The following is an 18,209-nucleotide window of genomic DNA, read 5'->3' as shown; positions in this document are numbered from 1 at the left end:
CTCTTTGTTCTACAATTTTGTGATTTTGCGTACTTATCTAATAGACGTGTTAGAAGTAATGCTAGCTCCAAATCTGATGAATATAACGAAGTAACAAAGTTATACAATTTAATATAAGAGAGGTGGAAATTTTTTGTTTCCTTTGATTTAAAAATTTCCAAAAATTTGACTCCTTGTTCCACTAATTTGTAATTTAGCGTACTTAATGGACATACTGAGAGTAAAAGCGGCTTCAAGTCCCATTAAGTGGGCGGTAAAATTACCAAAGTTATGCAAACTATCAACAAAAATGTGGGAACATTTGATTTCCATAAATTCAAAAATTTGACTCCTTGTTCTAATTTTTTTTAATGGTCGGCATACTGCCAGAAATAATGTCTCCAAGTCCCATATTTATCGCGTTGAAATAAACAAAGTTCTGCGATTTAATAAAAAATGTTAAGAATTTTTGGTTGCCTTAAAAACGAAATTTCCAAAAATTCGTCTCTTTGTTCTACAATTTTAATTAAGAGTTGAATTTTTATATGCATGTACACTATAATGATAAAATTGTATTTTATGTTTCGCCTCTTAGATCCTTTAGATAGTCATTAATTGACAAAAAAATCGGCAAACCAAAGTACCATCGCTCTTTTTTCATGACTTGAAATTACATAAAATAATGTAATTAAGCAAGTGCAGCCTTCGGCACTTTGCATTTAAGACTCTTTGCCTCATTTGCTGCAAATAGCTGATTATCCCGTCTAATGAATAAGCTCTTAAAACTCCAGAAAGTGATATACGTACAAAAGCACAGCCCAAGGCTTTCACCTTTCGCAATTTTTCTCAAAATTTGCAAGCCTCCCTTGCTCCAAATCTGATAAATGACAGTGCCATCACCGAAGCGGAAATCGTGATTTACAAACCAATTACGAAAACGATCTTCCATTGAATACCGATCGAAGTGAGTTATCAACGCCGGAGCTCATCGCCAGTAGGTAAATACCTCCATTTAGATCAAACTCCAGATGTTAGTGCGATCAGTTAAATGACCACGACAATCTCAGATAAGCCGCGAGCAGTTTCCTTTTGCAAAAATAGTCGAGAAAAAGAATCGGTCCGGTTGTGGTTCTTTGCGTAACGCCAAAAAAGTTCGTCTCTTAATCGCCTCTGGATATTTGCGGTCTGTTTGTAGTTAGTGCAGAGCTAACCCGAATAAATTCAGTCCGGGGGCGGCAATGAATTAATGAATTTATTCTCGTGTTCCATTGATACAGCGTCGTAGCAGAGCTTGGATTTTTTCGCGTTCCTCCGCAGATCCTTAACGAGTTCGTGAAGTAAATATCAGATAATTATCTGATAATTGCACGAAATTACATCACGTAAAGTAATTTGGAACTGATTTTAAGTTGGTAATATCGTTGGATACTTAAGAGCGAGAAACTAACATCGATCGGTATTTTATTAAACATTGTGTTCGAAGCTGTAATCTCATTAGGAGGATTAGATCTCACTTCCGTTGTGGTTTATTTGCTCTACAGTCAAAATCCCACTCGTTGTTTTAAATTTAATGGAATGGCGGCGATTATTTCAATGCAACTGAGACATGTAAATGTAAATTACTAATAATGGCCGTGACAAGATAATGTACGAGCAATATCACATGCTAATGTACGAGACTAATCTGCAGACGCCTACACTTGCATTATTACTTTATTACTGACCGCCATTAATCCGAACAGGACTGTTATTACGGTGACTTATGACGATTTCGACAAACAACGGTTGATTAATGAATATTCCATAATCGACATTGCACCTTACAAATGGGAAATTCGTTCCGGGGATAAATCGGGAGCTGCGATGCTTGATTCGGGAATAATTTTAGACCCGTGTTACTTGCCAAAGAGGATTTGTGCTGCAGCAGGGAGCGGAAAATTCGATTTTAATGGCCAACTCTAAATTATTTTTCTCATAACTCTGGCGTTTTTGAATACGAATTTCAGAAGATTTTAACATTAATAGAGTCTAAAAAGTTGTAACCTGGTCTACTTTATAAGTGTACTTGTAGCTATACTGACCCCAAGTCCCATTATTATAATGCCAAAAGTACTAATGTTATGAAATTAAAAAAATTGAAATTTTTTAAAAATTCGGCTACTTGTTCTAAAATTTAGTAACTTGGCACACTTAATAGACATCCTATCAGTAATAACTGCCTCAAATTCCATAAATATGACGTTAAAATGAACAAAATTATGCGATTTAATAAAAAAAAGTTGAAAATTTCTGGTTCTCCTAACACAAAAAATTCCAAAAATTTGACTTCTTGTTCTACAATTTTGTAATATAGCATACTTAATAGACACCTTGGCAGAAATAAGCTCAGCAATTTCTATAAATATGGAGTAAAAATTAAGAAAGTTACCCAATTTAACACAAAAAATTAAAAATTTTGGTGTCAATACATTCAAAAATTCTAGCACTTGTTCTAAAATTTGGTACTTCGACGCATTTAATAGACATACTGACAGTAATAAAAATTCCGAAGTCTCATAAATATGACGTTGAAATTAACAAAGTTATGCGATTAAATAAAAAGTTGAAAATTTTGATTTGCTTAAAAACCAAAATTTCCAAAAATTCGACTCCTTATTCAACAATTTTACAATTAAGCATACTTAATAAACGTACTGAGAGTAGTCATGGCGTCAACTTTGATGAATAAGGCGTTGAAATTAATTAAGTTATACAATTTAATCAAAAAAGTTTGATTAAAAATAAAAATTTCTAAAAATTCCACTCTTTGTTCTAAAATTTGGTAATTAGACACTTAATCGGCATACTGACAGTAATAAAAATATAGAAAATTTAGATTAGTCATTAAACAAATTCTAAAAATTCTATTCCTTGATCTAAAAATTTTCATTTAATAAGAATTATAAAAGTAATGATAACTACCAAAGTCTATTTATTTATAGCTTCAAAACTACCAAAGTTATAGAAATTAAATCAAAAAGTTGAAAATTTTTCGTTTGCTTTAAAAAAAATTCTAAAAATTGTATTCCTTATCTATAATTTCGAATTTAATAAAACTAATAATTCCTCCAAGTTTCACGATTATGGTATTGAAATTACTAAAGTTATACAAAGTAATAAAAAAAAAACATTTTTGGTCAGGCATTAAAAAAAATTCTAAAAATTGTAGCTATATTCCTTGTTTCAAAATTTTGTGTTTTTGCACAATTAACAAACTTCATAATAGCTTCAAATACCATGGTTAAAATTAATAAAATTATCCGAATTATTCAGAAAAATTAGAAAAATTTGATTTGCCCCAACAATAAAAAGTTCTAAAAATTTCACCTCTTGTTCTAAAATTTCGTAGTTTAACACAATCGATTAGAGAAATAAAGGTAATAATAGCTCAAAATCCCATTATTAGTTATAGTATAAAAATTACAAAAGTTATCCGATTTTATAGAAACAGTTAAACATTTTGATACGACAAACAAATTAAAAATTGTAAATATTTTGTTTCTAATTTTGTGTTTTTGCACAATTAATGGAATTAAAGGAAAATGAAAGTAATAATAGCCCCAAATCTCATTACTCTAGCGTTAAAACTTCTAAAGTTATTTGAATAAATAGAAAGAACTGGAAAATTTTGGGTTGCCACAAAGATCAAAAATACTAGAAATTTCATTCCTTGTTCTAAAATGTTGTACTTCAGCGTAGTCAATAAGAAAAATAAAAGTAATAATAGCTCCAAATCCTATAATTTTGATATTAAAACTGCTAAAGTAATGCAAGTTTATATAAAAATGTAAGAAATTTTTGGTTCGTCATACCAAAAAAAAACTCTAAAAATTGTAACCCTTGTTCTAAAATTTTGTGTTTTAGCACCGTTAATAAGGAAAATAAAATTAATTATAACTCACAATCCCATTTATTATAGCATTTAAACTACCAAGGTTATCCAAATTTATGGAAAAGGTTGAAAATTTTTAGCTTGCTCTCAAGATAAAAAATCTAAATATTCCATTCCTTGTTCTAAAATTTCCTATTTTAGCACATTTATTATAGGAAATAAAAATAGTAACCATAATCCTATACTGGTAGAGTTCAAATTACCAAAGTTATGCGAATCTATAGAAAAACTTGGAAATTTTTGGATTGCCATTAAAAAGTTCTAAAAATTGCATTCCTTGTTCTAAAATTTCGAATTTGAGCCCAGTTAATACGGGAAATAAAGGTAATAAATTTTTCCAAATCCCATTATATAGCATTAAAGGAACCAAAGTAGTGCGAATTAATAGAAGGAATTGGAACCGTAAAACTCAAAACTTCTATTCCTAGTTATAAAATTTTTAATTTTAGCCATTTTAGCTAATATGTAGACTAAATTCCATTAAAATTTAGAAAATGTTTGCAATTTTTCTCACAGATTTTCGTTCTAAATAAGACAATTTCCGGCTCTTGACCTGCAAATCCCAGTAGCTACAAGCGCCAACAACCACGAAATCTGCGATTACGCACATGTCTAATTTTTTTCCTCTTTTGCGCCCACTTAAACAGCAATAACTTCACACTCGACGCCGTTGATGAGAGACAAAGCAAAGGAAAAAATAATCTAAATCTCGTGACAGCTGCATTACGGTGAGATTTCGCGCTTGTTTTGCGGTAACGGACGTCCATCAACTGGAAGATGGGAATTTTGATTGGATTAAGTAATTAAGCAGACGTCGTGTGAGGAACTTTAAATGCGTGCTGTTTAATTACTTTTCAAATGCACGCAGCCGTGCCCGTTGATGAAAAACTGAATTGAATGAATTAGATAATAGAGAAGTGGTGTTCCGCAAGGGTCTGCTCAAGGACCGCTCCTCTTTAGTGTATGATTTTTTCGTTGTTATTTCTGGGGCGTCGCGACGATATTGGTTGAACGTCTAAAACGTGACTCGCAGTTAGGATCTTCCTGTGTGGCTCGTCATTGCCAAGACGGTGACACTAAACACACACGCTTTGCATCTCAACAATACAACCACCCTGCTCGGTTCCGAGCCAGCAATCTGCCCGATACGGCTGATTACCTGCGCGTTCTAGCGACTATATCACCACCTGGAGAGGTTTTCACCGAAAATATGTACGTAATCAGACGCATCGGACAGGGAAAATAAAGGAGAGGATAATCGGTCGTCCATTAAGGAAAAAGGGTGTCGATTATAGGGATTGGAAATGCATTTCCGTCATCTTCGGCAGCGCAGTTTCAAAGTCGATCGTGATATGAAATTTATCATCTCAAACGGCAAAAATATTCTAAAAGCAGATCTGGTGTAAGCGTTGGCGCGTTATTAAATCCTTTTATGATGGCTGATTGAAGGGAGTAGATAGATTACCTATAGATCGCCGCTGATAAATGGGACAGCCTTAGAGTCCTTCAACTCTCTCCGAACAAAGACAGAAGCTAAAAGATTCATCTTCATACAATGGCCATGGCACGCTCGCTCTCTCAAAGATGCACGTCATATAACGTTGCACTAATTACTAATTACCTCCCATCAAAATGTTAATATGGTACGTTGTCGAGACTTGTGTGTGATAAATGTCCCGGCTGCTTCGCCCAACTGCCAACTTGAGGACTAATTGGACTGCCCGTAGAGAACGACGCCACCTCCTCAACGCATTTTTGTCCCTCTCCAACGAGAAAATTAATTTGAATAAATTAGAAGGATAGGTGTTGGACGGACGCGCACCGGGTGGTATAACAACGGACCTGACATGACCACTGTGTGCTCGCTCGGACTAATAAGACCAAGACAGCTTCCTGTAATTGAAAGAGGCGAACCTTAAAAAATGCTCGGACGGATTAAAAAGGAAAAGTCGTGAAAATCAATTACTCCAGCTCCAGTGTCAGTTTTAATTATCTTGGTGATTGATTGAGCATAGTGATCTGCGGACGTGAGATGACTTGGAAACGAGGATTCCTGCTCCAGAAACAAAGCGAAAATTCCCGAAAACTCCTCCTTCACTCCCAGTCACGCCATGGGAACGCAAATCATCGATTGGATAATTGTAAGGAAGATTTCCATTTCTGCGGATCGTGCTATAGGACGTGGAAATATCTTCAATTGACCGTTCAAAGAGGTTTAATAGAATTTGCGGACTTTTACATGACAGTAGCAGCAACCATGTATATGACAGCCCATCATTTTATTGTACGTTTAATTTATGGCGTCCGACGAACCCGACAATGACGCTGGAAAGACTTGCGACTTTTTTTACGCGCTTTATTCAAATGCGAGTGACTAGACAGTAATCCTGAAAGAGCGCTGTCGGGATATTATTTACGCATATTCCTGCCGACGTGACTATTTATTATCGTTAAACAACGGAAGATGCGAGTTGGGAATTTTTCGTGACTGTAAGTCACTGCAATTTATGGAAATTTTTAGTTGGCGCCACACCTGTTGGTAGCTTCGATTACCGGTTAGAGACCTGTAATTTTCAGAAGCCGACTTATTAAAGACAGAAATATGAAGCAATTCAAGTGGTGTGGGGAATGCGTATAATAAATTTCTTGTGGAAGCGAATCGCGGTGATAAATAAGTTGTCGACTGGTCTTACTTATTTACCAAAAACCTGTCTTATAACGGTGGTATTACCATTTTTTTTGAGCAATAGACGAATTGCTTAATGTCTAACTGTCTAACTGGCTAGATTCTAATCATTCCAAAAAATTCATATAATGGTTTTCCCGGCCACTGAGGGCCTTCTAGTCTCTTATTCATTCCAGTTTTATTTTATGTTTCGTCCGAAGGGTCACAGAGTCACAGGCCCTCTGCTTTGCCTTTTTGAGCAATTCTTCTTATAAATTGGTTCCCTCGATCTAACAAGTTTCTCTTTTGGCCCATTGCCATTATGTCCCATCTCTAAAACTATTTTAATTTTTCCCGTCTAATTAATCAAGTCTAATACATAACACTTTTCGAGTTGAAAAGTCCAAATTTTCAGAAAAAGGTTCTTTTTAGTACTGTAAAATAAACAGGTTTTGAGTTAAAATGTCTAGATTTATAGCGTTGGTTCGTTTCACCCTCGGTATTAAATATAACAAATTACAAAATTGTTAAAAATTTTATTCCAGCATCAGGAAGAAAGTGTTAATTATTTCAAAAAACACTGATTTTAGTCCTGTAAATTACACATTTTTTGGACTAAAGAATCTAGATTTTCAGACTTAATTAAGTTTTGATTTCTGCATGAGACTTGCTAAATTACAAACTTGTAACGGCTCAAAAAAGTTGAAAATCCTATTCTTTAGACAAGTTAATATTTTCAAAAAGGACTTTTTTGGCTAAATTTTCAGGATTTACTAGCATCGATCTCTATATTAAACTCAACAAATTGCAGAATAATAAATGAACAAAAAAAGTAAAAAAATTCATTCCAGCATCAGAGAGAAAGTGTCAATTTTTTCAAAAAACATTGATTTTAGTCCTGTAAATTATACATCTTTTGAGTTAAAAAAATCTAGACTTTCAGAATTTACTAGTTTCGATTTCTGTATAAAACATGCCAAATTACAAAATTGTAACTACACAGAAAAAAAAGTTAAAAAACGTTAACTTTTGACAAGTTAATTTATTTAAAAAAGATTTTTTTTTAGCCCTGCAATTTATACAGTTTTTCAGTTCAAGAGCTTAGATTTGAAAGATGTACAAATATCGGTCTCTATATTAAACTCAACCAATTAAAGAACTATAAATGCACAAAAAAAAGCAAAAAATTTCATTCCAGAATCAGACTGAAAGTTTAAATTTTTTCAAAAAAGATTCTATTTTAAAGAGTCTAGATTTATAGCATTTATTAGTTTCACCCTCTGTATTAAATACAACAAATTACAAAATTATAAGTCCACAGAAAAAATATAAAAATTTTATTCCAAGATACGAGAAGAGATTCTTTTTAGTCCTGTAAACTAGATAGTTTTTTAACCAAAAATCTAGATTTTCAGAGTTTACAAGCTTTGATCTCTTAATTAAATGGAACAAAATAGAAAATTATAAATACACAGGAAAAAAAACTAAAAAAGAAATTCCGAGATCAAGGTAAAAATGTGACAATTTTTTAAATAAGATTCTTTTTAGTCCTGTAAATTAGACAGTTTTTGAGTTCAAAATCTAGATATTCAGAATTTACTGCTTGTCATCTCTGTTTTAGACAACAAAATACGAAATAATAAGTGCACAGAAAGAAAAGTTAAAAATTGTAGTCCAAGATAGATGAGAAAATCCCATTTTTTTTCAAAAAACACTTTTTTTAGTCCTGTAAATTAGACAGTTTTTGAACCAAAAATCTATATTTTCAGAATTTACAAATGGAACAAAATAGAAAATTATAAATACAAAGGAAAAAAAAATTAAAAAAAATCCGAGATCAAGGCAACAATGTGTCAATTTTTTAAATAAGATTCTTTTTAGTCCTGTAAATTAGACAGTTTTTGAGTTAAAAACTCCAAATTTTCAGAATTTACTGCTTTTCACCTCTGTTTTAGACACGAAAATACAAACTAATAAGTGCATAGGAAAACAAAAAATAAAAATTGTATTCCAGGATAGATAATAAAGTGCTATTTTTTCAAAACTCAGTCCTGTAAAATAGACAGCAGACTTTTCCAGTTTCGATTCCATAAATGTAACAAATCTGAAGAATAAGCCTCAAATAAACATAAAGAATCGAAGAATTCTCGTTTTTTCGAACCGTGATGGATCAGCCCCATTCTGGAATTCCGGCATTTATGAATTTGCGCTCTCGTCCTGTCGCAGTGCCTTTTGTGAGCATGTAACGACAGGCAATCCATCTCAGATCGTGCTTTACATATGTAGACATGTACAAGCAGTTAGTTTAATGCCCGCCATTATTCCCCGGTTAAACAGACCATAACTCGTCGTTTTTTCGTTTAATAAGTGTTGTTTGATGGGCGCGGATCGCGCACGATAGATTATGGTCATTGTCCCATCTCATCCCGAGGATTGATGGGACCGGAACATCCCAGTCCATCACGACGTTACCTTTCCCAATGATAAATTATTTATCGGGGCAGTGGACAACAACCTTATTACCATCCGCCTTTACACTTGTTAATCACGGTCTAACGACAGGAAAAAGCGCCGCTTTTGCAAGTGTTAAGCTCTATTTATTGCGTTTCTGGATCTACGTCTCATTGTCTCACCCATTTGCGGTGGAAGAGCCATGTTCGGCCTCTCAAAGATGAAGATGGTGCTTGGACACTACATAAGCTAACCATTATCTTTACGTGATTCGAATGCCCTTTCCCTTTCGTGTTATAATTAAGTGAAAGCTCTTTTAGACTTGTTTGTGGAAGGCGGCGAAGCGACGAACGGTCACCGGAATTATCTGATGCGTAAATCTTAATATTGTCAACGTTCTACTAGAATATGTGAACCTTTCCAAGTACCGGGTATTGTGTGAGGATTTTCATATAACCAATAGTATTGAAATGCCATTTTAAATTGGATTGATTGTACGATATGGCGATGCAGAGGCGACGGTTATGGTTATGAATAGACTACACTGACGTCATAACTTCCTAACGATACCAATAGACCATTAAAACGAATGCAAACTGCAATTTAGACAGCTAAAAATCACTGGCAGAAAATCACATTCGATTCCAATTCACCACTTCAATGGGACCGACGCGCGACGCATTACTCAATTTGCGGAAAAATTAACGCTAAATTGCGTGAAAATAATTGGAAAATACTCTTTAGCCGGTTTTCAAAGCACATAAATACCAACAATTCCTTTTCGAAAAGTCTTTTTTTAACAGACAAGTTGCGAGCACGAGCCACGAAGCAAACGATTTTCACACCATGGCATGTCGTCTGCTTCCAAACTGTTAAATTAAATTTCGTTCCTACAAGTAAATTAAGAAAAGCGTATTTTGGGTTGCTTAACGTCAAAAATATTATTTATATATTTTATTACTTTTCGCTTTCTAATTTTCCTCAAACCTTTGGATCTCGAGAAATTCTATCGTTCGAGTCAAAAAAGTGTCTACCTCTTGGTATATAATTACTATTTTTTATTAATGCTACAGAGCAAAACACTACAAAAACTAGTTCATTAAAATATTAAAATGTTTTAATTTGACGGTTATTATTATAGTTATTATAATAGGTATAATATAATTACTATTACGGCTTTAATTTCAATTTTTTTTTCAAAAGTCAAGCTGGCATCCAAGTTGGCAGAACGGTAATAAGCCATTTTTAAACAATTTTTAGTACCTTCTCATTCCAGCACGATTTTTAATGACAATGAAAATATATCGGCAGTCCTTTTAAACTTTAAAATTTTTCTAGATCGGATTTTTTTATGGATATTTGAGAATCTAAAAAATCTAAAAAGAAAATCAAAAAAATTCGGGACTTCCTAGGTTATCCAGCTCCTTACATTCCTCATTTCTTTTAGTTTAGACCTTTTAAATTCACTCGAGTCTTTGAAATCTTTAGAATTTTCAAAAATTCCCTTATATTCTTCAGAATCGAATTTGACAAACTTAAGAAGAAATTTAGAACTTTTTTGAGAGTCACTGAAATTTTCGAAAATTATAGGATTTGAGTTTTTGAATTAAAAAGTCTACATTCAGAATTTACTAGTTTCACTCTCTGTATTAAACACCATAAATTACAAAATAATTCGAATATCGGGGAGAAAGTGTCAATTTTTTTAAATAAGATTCGTTTTAGTCCAGTAAATTAGACAATTGCTGAGATGAAAAGATTTTCAGGAATTACCAGCTTTGATCTCTGTTCTCAACACACCAAATCACAAAATTGCGACTACACAGGGCAAAAAATTAAAAATTGTTTTGCAGAATGACAACAAAAATGTGTCCATTTTTTTTTAGTCTCGCAAATTACACAATTTCTGAGTTCAAAAGTCTAGATTTTCAGAATTTAGTAGTTTTGATCTCTGTAGTAATCGCCATGAATTACAAAATTATAAATGCAAAAAAATTTTTTTAAATAATTCGTCAAACGTCGTCAAAGAAAAAGTCCATTTATAAAAAAGATTCTTTTTAATTTTTGAGTTAAATAGTTTAAAATTTCACAATTTACTAGGATCGATCTCTGTTCTCAACACACCAAATTACAAAATTGTATATAATTTTATTCCAAAATCAATGTATCAATTTTTTCAAAAATACTTTTTTGGTCCCGCAAATTACACAGTTTTTGAGTTAAAATGTCTAAATTTTAAGACTTTATTAGTTTCGATCTATATATTAAACATCTTAAATTACCAAATTATTAAGTGCAAACAAAAAAAAATAAAAAATAATTCAAGAATCGGTGAAAAAGAGCCAATTTTTTCAAAAAAGTCTCTATTTTAGTCCAGAAATTTAGACAGTTTTAGAGTTAGAGTTTATATTTATTATGAAGATTTTTTAGTTACAATATCTGTATTCAACACACCAAACTACAAAATTGCAACTACACACAGAACATTGTTAAAAAAAACTGGATTCCTCTTGATTCTTTAAGTTTTTCATATTTTTTATAATTCGCTGGAAATCATTGAAATTTTCAAAAATTCTCTTTTAGGTACTCTTTAGAACTAGACACGAAAAATTTTATAATCTTTATGACATTTGCCCGAATTTAAAATGAAAAAATTTTGCAAAATTTACTATTTTGACATTCACTGAAATTCTCTAGAAATTCGACATTTTCTAAAATTCTAGGATTAGACACGTTTAAATCTGAGAATTAAAACATTAGAAGATGTCTTAAATCCAAAAAAAAAAATTGAGAAAAATGTAATTTTTTTGAGATTCGCGATCAAAAATTTTGCATTTTTTAAAAACTCAAAATTTTCATTTCAAAATGCTCAGGATTAATAATCAGAATTCTAAAATTATCAAATAATTTTGAAATGTCACAAACAACCACAAAAATGCCAAAACTAATAAAAAAAAGTCTGAATTTCTACACTTTTTATTAAACACCTACTAGTGTGTTAAGTTGCAGCATTATTTTAACGTTTTTGTAGAAAACCTAGGGAAACAATTTAGTAGACCCTTGAGTTGGTGAAACGTTATTCAAATGTCATTAAACTGTCAACACAGTGCTTTAACAAATGTTCTTAAAGCATCGTAAACAATGGAAAACTAATACATTAAAGTATGTCTTAAATCAGCGAATCAGAAAAACGCGTTAGAACTAGAAAATCCGGCATTTTTCAACAGGTCTCCAATCCTCTTTGTTTCAGATCCGCGACTTACAACAACGCAACAGGCGACTGCGAGCTCTCCACGATGGACAGACTCACCCTCGCCGGAAGCTCCTCTTTCCAATCAGCCGACGGCTACGACTACATGGAAAACAACTGCGTGGAAGAGCCCTCAAAACTATGCGAATTCAAGAAGCTCAACGGAAGGATCCTAAAAACCGTCGACTCAGTATACCAAGACGTCGGCTCCGTTGACGAATGTCGCGAACTCTGCCTCAACTCCCCTTACAGGTGTCATTCTTACGATTATGGTGACACTGGTGAGATGGTTTGCCGCCTCAGTCATCACTCGCGCGCCACCTTAGCCGACATTCAGGTGAGTTCGTCTTACCAAAAGACAAGAATCTTAATCTCCGCCACATCCGGATTTTAACAACCTCCGCGCTAAATTTATGTTCCGAATATTCAAATCCGGGCAAAAATCAAATAGAAACTTCCGGTGCTACCTCATGAATATGAATCGATTAACAAAAAACATATTTGGTCTGAACTAATAAAACTTGAACCTTTTGTCGCTGACTTCATGAATATTTAGCTACTGTGTGATATGTTAACATCTATTCTCGTCCTGTAGGATCCTTATTTGGAAGTCCCCGAGGCGGCGACTTACGAATTGAGCTCGTGCTACAATGTCAGCATCGATTGTCGTTCCGGAGACATGGTGGCCCGCATCCAAACCAGCAAATTGTTCGACGGCAAAATCTACGCCAAGGGCAGCCCCAACTCGTGCGTTCGCGACGTCAACAACAGCCTGGAGTTCGAGCTGAGCATGGCGTACGACAACTTGGAGTGCAACGTGCGCAAGAACGGACTGGGAAGGTAAATGCGCACCCCAACGGCGAGCGAAGCGAGCTAAGCTCGCCTTATATTAGATTCTTTATTTTCTAATTTCTTCTCTCCAGATACATCAATGATGTGGTCATCCAACACCACGATAAAATCGTCACAAGTTCGGACCTGGGGCTCGCCGTGACCTGCCAGTATGACCTCACCAACAAGAGCGTGACCAACGAGGTAGACTTGGGTGTCCACGGCGACATCCAACCCGCTCTCTCTGAAGAAGTGACTGTGGACTCCCCCAACGTGGCTATGAAGATAACAGACCGCAGCGGTGGAGATGTGATGCCCACCGCCGAAGTGGGCGATCCTCTGGCCCTCCGCTTCGAGATCATGGACAAGAACAGTCCGTACGAGATCTTCGTCAGAGAGCTGGTGGCGATGGACGGTGTCGATTCCAGCGAGATCGTGCTTATCGACGCTGATGGGTGTCCGACCGACCATTTCATCATGGGGCCCATCTACAAGTCGGCGGAGTCAGGAAAGGTAATAATTAAGGGCGAAACGACAAGAGGGGTGGATTAATTAAAGCGCTCTTTGATTAGCGAATTACGCTAGCTTTAGATCTCAAAGAGTGATTAGCATCTTCTCTTTATTTCCAGATCCTCCTCTCGCACTTCGACGCCTTCAAGTTCCCTTCGTCCGAAGTGGTGCAATTCCGCGCTCTCGTCACCCCCTGCATGCCCTCGTGCGAACCCGTGCAATGTGACCAGGAAGAATCCACCGGCGACCTCCGCTCCGTCGTCTCGTACGGCCGGCGTCGCCGTCGCCGCTCCGCCAACTCCCACGACGACCTCCTCCTCGTCCAATCCATCCAAATCACCGACAAATTCGGCTTCGAACGCGACTCCAACAAATCCATCGACAGCGAAGCCATCTTCATCCCCAACGACACCGGCCTCTGCATCAACATGGCGGGCTTGATCGTCTCCGCCGCCGTCTTCCTCTCCGCTCAACTTCTGATCATCGCCGTGTGGACCTTCATTTGGCAGCGACGACGATCAAACAAGCTCAACGACGAAATGTCGGTCAGTGTGAGTTTGCCGTCGGGCCGCACCGACAGCCTCTGCAAACTCTACGACGCCGGCTACAACCACTCTCGCCGCTTCTAGCCGAACGTGTGTGATATTTTAGAAGTTTGATGTACAGCGCTTCAGAGACTCAAAATTCGCGCGTAATCATATACCTGCGTTTTCTTTTTAAGGGGTGCGCGCGCCAGGCGGCTGCCATTTTAGTCTTCGATTTAGTAACAGCTTAAGTCACTGCCGATGCGCGCGGACCTCGAACTTCTTCACCGCAACGTATTAGAATACTCGATTAGTTAATTTGATGTATTAATTTAAAGAGATTAGGGAGTGCTTCGTAACGTTTTACTAAAAACGTAACGTAGCGTAACGTAACGCAACATCGCGTAACGTAACGTAACGTAACGTGGCGTGACGTTTTACTAAAAAAAACGTTACAAGGCGCAGGCACGAATGGACTCTAGGACGATCTAGCGAGAATGAGAGCCGAAAGCTTTTAATATCTTAATATTAATATTACTCCAATGCAATAGGTGTGGATGGAAGAATGAGTGTTATTTAAAACTGCTTGTCCTAGTTTCTTGAGTGCTGTGTCGGACGATTCCGCTTACACAAGCCGAATCCTCCGAGCCTTGCGCCTTTAAATAATTTTTAACAAATACCATATATTTCTACTTTAGATAATCATAATTTTTATACTATTTATAAGTTATACTGAGTGTATTCAGTTATAAATTCTCAATTTTCTAAATATATGAATTGAATCAACAACGCTACTCAATCACCCGCTCCCACATCATAATCAACTGCCACACACAAAAGCTCTCGCTAGTTTGACTAGTTTAGTTTGCAACTCAAAATAATCGCCAACATTTCCACAATAAAGGCACATCAAAAACATATTTACTCCCTTTTACCAATTAACCTTGTAAGTAAATTGTGGGAGAAACTTTGTTTATTAGTCTGCGTGTGTGAGGAGAACTTTAGAAAATTTGTGTTTATTGTGGTTACCAACTTTAGCTTGATAAAACTTTGAGTTGTTCTTTGGATAAACGATTGAGAGTACTTAGAAAACCGCTTGGAAATTTCCTTGAAACTTGCGATGCCGATGCGCCTGATCCTAATCTTGCTACATTGTTAGACTTCGCTTAAAATAAAGAGAAATCTGCTGCCGAATCCCTTCCAAAAAGTTAAAAAAAAAACAATACTGATTAGTAGTATTTTATTGTACAAAGGAGTAAAATGGATTTTTTTTATCCCGGGTGAGAAAATTATTCCCCGAGCACCTCTTCTTTAATAGAGACACCGAATCGAGAGCCATATGTGATCTTACAAGAGTCGACTTTCGTTTGAAACTTAATTTTGGTCTTCAAAAGCGACGGCTTTCAGTTTAAATTGACGTTTGGACTAAGTTTCGTTAAATTGAGTTGAAAATAGAATATAATGGCTCGTATTGATCGCGACTGGAAGTACATTTGAAATTGCCAGAACAATAAAAATGTGATTGAAGAACTGATAATTTCGCCCTGGAAATAAAGCTAAAGGGTAGGAGGTAGGTATTGATGCTTAAACTATACATCTGAGAAGTAATTGGAAACATAAGCAGGTCTCAATTTCTGTTTTGAATTTTTCACTCATACTTATCTTGCCAAATTTTCTTGATACGGGGAATTTAAAAAAAACAGCTTGAGACGATGATTAATGGCAAAAAACACCAAAATATCTCCCAAAAAATAAAGAAAAAATAAAATTTTTTTTTAAGTGAACAACTCTGGTATAATACAAGATTTTATCAATTTTTTGGTTGCAATTAAAGCATTAAAAAAAATTGGTTTTCTTTCTTCTACATTTCCATATCTTGCTTTAAGTCTGATTTCTGAGATTTTAGTTCTTTAAGTTCTGATTTTCTTGGATTTCATTGGAAACCAGCTAGAATTTTAGTCCTCTAAAAAGTATATTAACTCAATTTTCAAGTTCTTCTAATTCCTTTAACTTCTCCGAAAACTTCTACAAAAGTAATGAAATTTCAAAAAATGTCATTTCTACGCAAAAATGTCCGTCAGCTTTTACTAATTTTCCTAATTTTGAAAGTTTCAATAGTAAAACAGTAAAATTTGAACGTTTTACTACTTCCGACTAGTTTACCAGCTGTGCTGAATTCCAAAAATTTGAATTTTTAAAAATTTTTAGAAGCTTTACACATTTTTTATAAATTTCTGAACCTTTGTAAGTGTCAAAACAAAAGCAGTAAACTTTCATTTAGTTCTTTCGGCATGTTTAACAACTGAGAGTAAAAAATTTGCACCAATTTTTATTAAATTCCGTAATCTTAGAAGTTTCGATCGTAAAACAATGAAATCTGAACGTTTTACTAGTTTCGACTTATTTATTAGCAGTGTTAAATTCCAAAATTTCAGAACATAAAGCGAAATTTTTAGAAATTTTTATTTCGAATCGAACCAAACCTGCACAATTTTCTATGAAAGTCAGTAACTTTGAAAGCCTCAAAACCAAAACGGTGAATGTTTGACAATTTATTACTTTTGACTTGTTTAACAGGTGTGCTAAATTTTAGAATTTTAGAGTCAAAAACTGAAAATTAGGAAAGTTTTATTTTGAGAATGAGTTAAAAATTTGGACAAAATTTTCCAAAATTTTACAAAATTTTGTAATATTGGCAGTTTCGATCGTAAAACAATAAAATTTGGACGTTTTACTAGTTCCCACTAGTTTATCGGCTGTGTTAAATTCCAAAATTTTAGACCAAAAAAAAAAATTAGAAATTTTTATTTTAACCCGAACTAAAACTTTACACAATTTTCTATGAAAGCCTGTAACTTTGAAAGTTTCAAAACGAAAACAGTGAACTTTCGACATTCTAGTACTGCTTTCGGCTTGTGCTAAATTTCAAAATTTTAGAATCAAAAACTTAAAATTTGAAAATTTTTATTTTGAAAACGAGTCAAAAATTTGCAGCAATTTCAATTAAATTCCGTAATATTGGCAGTTTCGATCGTAAAACAATAAAATTTGGACGTTTTACTTGCTTCCACTTGTTTATCGGCTGTGTTAAATTCCAAAATTTTAGAACAAAAAGCAAAATTTTTTGAAATTTTTATTTCAACGCAAACCAAAACTTTACACAATTTTCTATAAAAGCCTGGAACTTTAAAAGTTTCAAAACGAAAACAGTAAACTTTCGACATTTTACTACTTTCGACTTGTTTAACAGCTATACTAAATTTCAGAATTTTAGAGTCAAAAACAAAATTTTTGAAAATTCTTATGTTAAGAACGAGTCAAAATTTTGCAGCAATATCAATTGAATTCCGTGATATGGGCAGTTTAAATCGTAAAAGAATAAAATTTGGAGATTTTACTAATTTCCACTTGTTTATCGGCTGTGTTAAATTCCAAAATTCTAGACCGAAGGGCAAAATTTTTAGAAATTTTTATTTTAACCGAACTAAAACTTTACACAATTTTCTATGAAAGCCTGTAACTTTGAAAGTTTCCAATCCAGAACAGTAAACTTTCGACATTTTACTACTTTCGGCTTGCTTAACAGCTTAAATTTCAGAATTTTAGAGTCAAAAACAAAATTTTTGAAAATTTTTATATTGAGAACGAGTCAAAAATTTGCAGCAATTTCAATTCAATTCCGTAATATTGACAGTTTTAATCGTAAAACAATTAATTTTGGACGTTTTACTAGTTTCCACTTGTTTATCGGCTGTGTTAAATTCCAAAATTTTAGAACGAAAAGCAAAATTTTTAGAAATTTTTATTTTAACCCCAACTAAAATTTTACACAATTTTCTATGCAAGTCTGTAACTTTGCAAGTTTCCAAACCAAAACAGTAAACTTTCGACATTTTACTACTATCGACTTGTTTAACTGGTGGGCTAAGTTTCAGAATTTGAAAGTCAAAAACTGAATTTTTTGAAACTCAAAAATTTGCACCAAATTCTGTTAAATTTCGTAATCTTGGCAGTTTCTATAGTAAAACAATAAAATTTGGAAGTTTTACTAGTTTTAACTTGTTTATC

General features: G+C 34.2%; 2 protein-coding genes across 4 annotated transcripts in view; one reads left to right on the top strand and one right to left on the bottom strand.

Moving 5' to 3' along the window:
• LOC148176326 (uncharacterized) overlaps positions 1 to 14,917 on the top strand; it is a 101,855-nt gene extending 86,938 nt beyond the window's left edge. The window contains exons 5-8 of the mRNA XM_088034169.1: positions 12,277 to 12,613; positions 12,872 to 13,116; positions 13,200 to 13,620; positions 13,737 to 14,917. Of these exons, the coding sequence (XP_087890295.1) occupies positions 12,277 to 12,613; positions 12,872 to 13,116; positions 13,200 to 13,620; positions 13,737 to 14,246 (1,513 nt within the window). The 3' untranslated portion in view covers positions 14,247 to 14,917. The remainder of the gene's footprint in view (positions 1 to 12,276; positions 12,614 to 12,871; positions 13,117 to 13,199; positions 13,621 to 13,736) is intronic.
• Positions 1 to 18,209, bottom strand: part of Atg16 (Autophagy-related 16) — a 510,049-nt gene that overhangs the window by 469,375 nt on the left and 22,465 nt on the right. The gene's annotated exons all lie outside the window — the stretch shown is intronic.

Source organism: Gnatocerus cornutus, chromosome 4 (genome assembly GCF_029298725.1).
Source record: "Gnatocerus cornutus isolate USDA-ARS CGAHR chromosome 4, icGnaCorn1.1, whole genome shotgun sequence".
Lineage (NCBI taxonomy): Eukaryota > Metazoa > Arthropoda > Insecta > Coleoptera > Tenebrionidae > Gnatocerus > Gnatocerus cornutus.
Note: the sequence above shows the minus strand (reverse complement) of the source record. Positions and strands in the feature narration are given on the sequence as shown.